This window comes from Penaeus monodon, chromosome 8 (genome assembly GCF_015228065.2).
Source record: "Penaeus monodon isolate SGIC_2016 chromosome 8, NSTDA_Pmon_1, whole genome shotgun sequence".
NCBI classification, from domain to species: domain Eukaryota; kingdom Metazoa; phylum Arthropoda; class Malacostraca; order Decapoda; family Penaeidae; genus Penaeus; species Penaeus monodon.
This window is the reverse complement of record NC_051393.1, coordinates 51,940,734-51,948,690: the sequence shown is the minus strand read 5'-3', so window position 1 is coordinate 51,948,690 and position 7,957 is coordinate 51,940,734. Positions and strand designations below refer to the sequence as shown.

The 7,957-nt window shown below is 41.9% G+C and overlaps 1 protein-coding gene across 7 annotated transcripts in view; it reads right to left on the bottom strand.

Moving 5' to 3' along the window:
* Positions 1–3,048, bottom strand: part of LOC119576429 (tuberin-like) — a 31,594-nt gene extending 28,546 nt beyond the window's left edge. For 3 of the 7 annotated variants that reach the window (XM_037924133.1, XM_037924136.1, XM_037924139.1), the window contains exons 1-2: positions 2,959–3,046; positions 125–433 (exon numbers count right to left, since the gene is read on the bottom strand). In XM_037924133.1, the coding sequence (XP_037780061.1) occupies positions 125–331 (207 nt within the window). In that variant the 5' untranslated portion in view covers positions 332–433; positions 2,959–3,046. Of the gene's footprint in view, positions 1–124; positions 434–687; positions 704–2,919 lie in introns of those variants that run through there. The other 4 variants (XM_037924137.1, XM_037924134.1, XM_037924138.1 and 1 more) reach the window with 4 other exon arrangements.
* Positions 3,049–7,957: the final 4,909 nt, after the last annotated feature.

Here is a 7,957-nt window from a genome sequence, read left to right as displayed (position 1 = left end):
ACACACACACACGGATAGATACATATATCCATACATACATATACAGAAAGAGACAGATATACAGTTATACACTTATAAAACCTTTCATCAGTAAGCCCTCTCATTTCCTCCCACGTCAACATACCTCTTCAATCTTCTTTGAAGCGAGAACTTCGTTGAGTTCTTTGATTGCCTTCATCCGCGTCGACGTGAGTGATTCCGGCCCCAGTTCTGCCCTGAGCTCCTCCGTCAACCTGATCTCTCGGCTTCCGGTCACATTGCCGCGATCAAGCCTAAACCATCTTTTGAGTCTTTCTGGAAAACTCCTTTCTGCCTTGCTGTCCTTGCTCATTTTATATTCATATCACCATTAGAAAAAAAATAAAAATAAAAATAAAATAAAAAATCTAATTCCTTATCTGCTTTCCCTCCGTATCAGACTCAACACCAAATGCTGAAAAAGAGAGAAAAAAAAAACCGTTAAATGACAGTAATGAAAAATATGCATTCACTTAAAAATGATAGGAAGTTTTGTAAAGAATCAATAACTAAAAAAATACATATGCTGTATACCATTAGTCTAACCCTTGAGAGACATCTAGCCTTCTAGAACAATACAACAACACAACTGCTACAAATCACACTCAAGAATTGAGCACATTCACTTAACAAAGATAACACCAAAGCAACTCAAGGATATACACTGACCTCCACGCCTTCGGCACCCAGCAAAAGAACAAGACAACAGACTGCCACCACATAAATTATTCAAGAAATCGTGACTTTGTAGACTATCATGGTACTCTGCCCTCAAAGTATGGACCAGACCATGCTCTATCTTGCTTAAAACATAGTGCAGGTATTTAGCCATTCCCCTGAGGGTATGAAGTCGACAAAAATTCCTAGATTTAGTGTCTGAAGCTCATGTGAGCCATATATTTAAGAATCGGCTGATTTTCCTTCAAGTTTTGACTTAAATGACTCTACACTACAAGAAAATTAAATAAAAATACACTGGAAAACCTCATGCATTTCCCTTATGATTATTATTATCATTTTTCTTAATTATAATTATTCTTTTTAAGTGCTTTTACAGTGCACTGAATTAACACCAAATTTTGAGCACAAATGAACATTAAATTCAGGTCAAAGTAAAGTATCTGATAGTAATGAAATATAAATTCAGTTAAGCTATGCCAATTCACAATATAATATTAACCACAGAAAATTTCTTCTAACACATTGCCAAAGTTACATAGTCTATAGAAAAAAAAATATATGCATCTTCTAAGTTAAATCATTGTCATTTTAATGCTTGGGGTTACTACCTGTCAGTTCATATCCAGAAAAAGACTGCACACAGAGCAAGAAAGAACAAGGATAATAGTTACAAAGAACATTGATAGCAAAGAAACAAGCAAACAAACAAAAATCTTTTACCGAGCTTTACAACTCTGATATTAACAATCAAAACATTGATAGAGTTCTTACAAAGTACACTATCTAACTGAAATAGATTTTCTCTAAGCTGACCAACTATACTAACAATTTTGGTAATAGTAATTATAGTTATTAATAGTTGTTCATAATAGTTACTGAGCAATTTCCTTTGCCCTCACACCTTAGGCACTCTGGCAAACGACAAAGAAAGCTCTTACCTAAATTCTGGCAAGAGACATCACACTGACCTCTCCAGCAATATGTCATTGAATAAAAAAAAAAAAAAATAGTTACCCGATAAGGAGAGGATTGAACCAAATTTTATGAAGTTCCCAACGGCTGAAAAAAGGCACTAAGTCCCTTGACATGACCTGCTAACATAGGTTTTTCCGAGGACTTGTGCCAAATAATCAAGAAAAGTGCTGTGGTTATCTTTGCCGAAGCGCCACAGACCCGGAGGCTGCGGCAATCAGTCGACAATGAACCCTCTTTAAGGCTTATGGAACCTCAATACAACCCCTTCACAAGCTGGGTTTATTGGAGGTTTAGTCCTTCGACACTGAAACAACTAGCATGTAGTCCATTTGTACCCATATTGCTTATTAATTATTAATGAGCTCTCAGTCAGAATCACCGTTAAGAAAAATCACTCTGCACCAAGAGCCTTTAAAGCCAAAATCGCATATCAGAGTCTACAAGATCTAGGCACCGTGTAATGCCATCTCACGCTCGAGCCTCATATCCTCAGGACGGAGCCTGTCGACCCGACCGACGGTTTCTTCTTAGGTAAGAAACCAACCCGAGCTCTTAGGGTTGCCGAGCCTTTTCCTGCTTAATCCGGTTCTGTCCTATATACTTGCCTAAAAAAAAAAACCTACAACTACCAACCGCGCAAAACCTAGATCATAAAATCGACTTAAAAAAAAAAAAAAAAGAAACCAAACGCGTTAACTTATATGAATAACTCGTAGACGACACACCGATCCTGCAATCCTGCAATCCTGCAATCCGATCCTGCAACCTCCTCTCGCCTGTGCCGTCGCCGTGCAAGAGAAGCAGAGCTAAACGAAATCGCTCTGATTATGGAATAAACCGAGAGAGAGAGAAAAGAAAAAGAAAAAGAAAAAAAAAACAACATTAACAAAGACATTTTACTCTCCTCTCACCCCAGGCTCTTTAAAAAAAAAAAAAAAAAAACACACAATTCTCAACCTCCAGACACCCCTATACACCCCCCGGCCCTCTTCTCCCCTCCCCACCCCCCCCACGCCCTGACAAGAAGCCCAAACCCAACCCCAAAAAACCCTTGAAAAGAAGAAAAAGAAGAAAAAAAAAGCCCATTTGACAAACCAAATCCCAAGAATCTCTCGCCGAAAAAGCGTCTCCCTCTCCCTCTCCCTCTCCCTCTCTCCCTCCCTCTCAACAAAACCCCAAATAACCCCACCGCCCCCTGAAGAACCCCCCACCCCCCAACTCTCTCCCACCCCTCCCCCAACTAACCTCCAACCTCCCCCCACAAAGAGGACGCCACAAAGTCACCAGTCCAAGGGGTCCTTTTCCTCTGGCTCCGTCCTGCGCCTGGGTCGCCCGCCGCCGCCCGTCATCGGCCTCGCTGACTCCCGCTGAGTCGTCGCTTACACCCAGGAAACGGACGGGGAGAGGGAGGGAGAGGGAGAGGGAGGGAGAGGGAGAGGGAGGGAAAGGGGGAGGGAGGGAGAGGGAAAGGGGGAGGGAGGGAGGGAGGGGAGGGAGAGGGGGAAAGATGGAGAGGGAGGGAGAAGGAGAGCGAGGGAGAGGGAAACGGAGAGGGAGAGGGAGAGAGGGAAAGGGAGAAAGAGGGAGAGGAAGAAGGTGAGAAGGAGAGCGAGGGAGAGGGAGAGAGGGGGGGAGAGGGAGGGGGGGAAAGGGAGGGGGAAAAAGGAGAGGGGGGAGGGGGGAGGGAGGGGGAAAAGGGAAAGGGGGAGGGGAAAAACGGAGGGGGGTAAGGGGGGAGAGGGGGGGGGGAAAAGGGGGGGAGAGAGGGAAGGGAAAAGGGGAGAGAGGGAAAACCCGGAGAGGAAGGGGGAGGGGGGAGAGGGGAGAAGGGGGTTTGTAGTGAAGGCACCCCCCCTTTTACGTTTTTTTCCAGGGATTTCAACCCTATTTTCGCCTTAGCCTGCGTCCCCATTTTTAAAAGGGGAGTTAAAACCAGCAAAAACCCCTTGCCCGGGGGAAAGACCATCGGCCAGGATACTACCTACCCGCAAAATTTACGTCAGGGCAAATTGCTGAGTTTCAGGCATTTGGGCCGAGAGTCGTGACCTGTAAAACCCCATTAAAAGTATCTGGTTTTGTTTTTTCTTTTTTTTTTTGATGCTCGTTTTTTTTTGTATTGTGTCTATCATTTTTGTTTTTTTTAATAAATGTGTATCTTTCTGTCCATTTGTTTTTATTAAATTCTTACACGCTCCCAAAATTAAAAGAATTCCCTCGGCCTAGGGCTGTGTAAAAATCGCCCCTTTTACTTTGGGGTAGGCACCCCGGGATATTTCGGGTTACAATTTTTTTTTGAAATAATATTGGGGTAAACCCAAAACCCAGCCTTTGCGTTTATTAAGTCTTTTTCAGATTTTTTTTCTGTGCTTTTTTTCCCCCAGTTTAGGAAATGGATTTTTTAAAAAATTTAAGATTGGTTACTGCTTTTTTAGTCTGTTGATGGGAAACAATGTTTTTTTTTTTTTTTATAATACAAATATCGCAGTAAGTCATTTTTTTAAAGGGGCAATGGGTATTTAAGTACGTAAACTTGATTTTTTGACTTCCTCTGTTGTACTTTTATTTCGGGTAATTTTATTTATTCATATTCATCAGTCGTACAGCGTCCCCCGTTGGGATCGGCGTTTTAAACCCAGGGAATAATTGATTTAACCCTGTTTTATTTTTGGGAAGGATGTCTGGGCCCGGAAGTGAAAACTTTTCTCAGCCCCGGTAAAGTACATAGGACTGATTTTTTTTTTTTTAAAATTTTCCCGTGTCGCATACCGCTGCCCTCACGAGTTTAAAATTTTTCTTAAAAGAAAGATTGCTTTTCAGGGCCTTTTTCCTTTTATTTTTTTTGATGCCGGGTGTTTGCAGTTTTGGCCGTTCTTTGTGCCCCGTTTCATACAGCAAGATTGTAACAATTTTTTATTGCTGAGTAAGTTTAAAACCCTACCAAACGGGAACCCCTGGTGAAATAAAGATTTTGTTTTTTTTGTAACAGTTTTTATATCAAGTTTAAATTTCCCCTAATTACCAGTTTTTTTCCCTTTTGGGTTTTATTTTTTTTTTGAAAAGCACAGGGGTGTTTGGGAAAGTATTAGGTATTTTTTTCATTTTTTGAAGGGCTCCTTTGAGTTGGGTATCTTAAAAATGTTTAAATGAACGTAATTTTTCTGATCCAACTTCCCCAAAAACTTCATAGCAGACCATGAGCAAGCTTATGCTTTCCTCTGGATTAAGGGGATCCTTCAGTTAGACCAAAATCAAAGCACCCGCTCCTTTCTGTTTTGGGCCATTTAATCCTCCCCCGGTTGGGTAACCCCCAAGGAAATGTAAATCAGCCCAAAGGAAATTTTTCCTTTTACAAATACTTTCGAGTGTTCTTTAATCAAAAGAATAAAATGATCAAAAGGGTAATCGTTTTCTTTAAACTAAATTTGTAAGATTTTAAAACATGGGATTCAACATTTTGTAGCCAAAATAATGGGGTTTTTCTACAGGGTAAGGGAAGTTCAGACCCCATATAATTTAACAAGCCCTGCCAGTTTTTTGCAGTGAAGTGCAGCAAAGTGCAAACGCAAGGGTCCATGACGATGCCTATATTAACCAATATTTTAAACCATCTTCGAACCAAAAACCCCCCCATTAACCTTTGGACCTATACCAAACCCTTTAAACCCATTTTCCTCAATCCTCGTGCCCTAACCCCTTCTCTGTGGCCCAAAACCCCCTTTCTTGCAGCCCCAAGACTAGGGTAATTTCCGGTATTAATGAGTATAATAAGGGTTAGTAACGTGATCCCGGGGTAATTTTTAAAAATTTGCCAAGCAACAAATACCAATATTTGAAGCAAAATTTTCACTCAATAAACCCATGAAACGAAGGATGTTTTTAAACAAGGTTTCGAAAGATGAAAGGGGCTTTCCCAGAGGAACTGTAAAACCCGGGTTTTAAATTTCAAAAATAAAATTGTAAAGGTAATGCGGGAAAGAAACTATTTTTAAATTTAGGGGTCGGTTGCACAATTTACTACTTGGAATAAATTTAAAAGGGCTTTTAAAGGGAAAAAAATTTGGTAGTGTAAGAAGTTCGGGGATTTTTTTAGAAGGATAGAATCATTTTTCTAAACAAGGACGTTTTTCCCAAAGATTTTCATATTGAACTTGAAGCAGCAGTTCTTTTGGGTGCAAGGGACTTTTTCCCAATGAAAAGGGGGGTAACACTTTAAATAAAAAAGACTTTTTTCTTCAAGGTTTTCCAGAAAGATTACGAGCCCCTTTGGGGGTTTCAGGTGGGGATGGGGCTTTTAAAACAAAATCGTCACGAATTACCCGGGAAAGTATTTTGGGACTTTTCGAATAATGATTTATTTTAGGGAAAGGAGACTATTCTGGGTGTTTTTGTCTGGCGTTCGAGCTAAAAAATGATAAAAAGGGGCCGTTAAAGCGGGTTTTCCCCCGCTCCAAAGGACCCCCCACAAAAGATTGCAGAGGAAGCCTCTGTCTAAAGTTTTTTTTGGGGATGGGTTTCAAACCCGGAAAAGGCCCGGGGGGGAGGAGAGGGAAAAGGGAGGGAAAAAGGGAGGGAAGGGAGGGGGAGAGGGGGGGGAAAGGGAGGGAGAGGGAGAGGGGAGGGGAGAGGGAGAGAGAGAATGGGAGAGGGAGAGGGAGAGGGGAAAGGGAGGGAGAGGGAGAGGGAGACAGGGAGAGGGAGGGAAACGGAGAGGGAGAAAGAGGGAGAGGGAGAAAGGGAAACGGAGAGGGAGGGAGAGGGAGAGGGGGAAAGGGAGAGAGGGAAACGGAGAGGGAGGGAGAGGGAGAGGGAGAGGAAGAGGGTAAGAGGGAGAGGGAGGGAAAAGGAGAGGGAGGGGGGAAAGGGAGAGGGAGGGGAGAGAGGGAGGGAGAGGGAGAGGGGGGGAGCGAGAGAGGGAGAGGGAGGGAGGGAGAGGGAGAGGGAGGGAGGGAGAGAGAGGGGAAGGGGGAAAGGAGAGAGGGAGGGAGAGTGTGGGAAAGGGAGGGAGAGGGAGAGGAGGGGGGAGGAGAGAGAGAGAAAGACAGACAGATGGAGGGAGAGGGAGAGGGAGGGAGAGAGATCGCAAGACTTCTGCAACACCAACGAGACACAGGGAGGGAGAGGAAGGGAGGGAAAGAGGGAGAGGGAGAGGGAGGGAAGGAGAGGGAGAGGGAGAGGGAGGGAAGAAGAGGGAGAGGGAGGGAGAGAGGGAAGAGGGAGGGAGGAATGGTAGGAGGGAGGGAGCGAAAGGGGAGGGCAGATCAGAAACTAATACGCAGCTTGTATTGTACTAATACTATGGTGCACTTTTTTTCCTGAATTATGTACAATGTTACTCTGTTGTATGTAATATACTCCTCAATCTCCCCGATCGTAATTGGGAACAACGGAGGCCCAAGAACTGAACCCTGTGGTACTCCGCCTCCTAACGCCTGGTTCACGAGAGGAATGGCCATCATGCATTCCTCTTTCCGTTGGTTGGTTTGACATTTCTTAAAAAGTATGTTCACCCTTACTCCTACTTCTCCCTTTGAGGCCAAAGTTCTCTATCTTGCGTTTAAAATTCCCTGGTTGATGAATATCACGGTTGGTTCTTTATTCATACAGTTGTTAGTATTTGTTACATTGTTATTTTTTATTAGTCTGTCAGTGTTATTAGCATGTCATTGATATCAATATGTCATTGTTACTAGTGTGTCATTGTCATTCGTATGTCATTGTCATTAGTATGTCATTGCTATTAGTGTGTCACTATTATTACTGTGTCCTTGTTATTAGCATGTCATTCTCATTCGTATGTCATTGTTATTAGTATGTCACTGATATCAATGTCATTGCTATTAGTGTGTCATTGTTATTATTGTGTCATTGTTATTGGTTCTCATTTGTTATTAGTATGTCATTGTTATTAGTGTGTCAGTGTTATTAGTATGCCATTGTCATTAGTATGTCATTGTTATTAATGTCATTGTCATTAATATGTCATTAGTTATTAAAACGTGATTGCATATTTTTATCTCGTTTTCTTGGTCTAAGTAAGCACTGACTCTTTTTTATGACCCTTCAAATATCTTTTTACATGAGTTTTTAGTGTCGTCTGTCTGTCATTCTTGGTCTGATCTTTGCATCCACTTTTGAGAATGAGAATATGTGTCCTTCAATAGATTTTGGATAATGATAATGATAGTAAAGATAACGATAATGATAATGATAGTAAAGATAACGATAATGATAATGATAGTAAAGATAACGATAATGATAATGATAGTAAAGATAACAATAATAA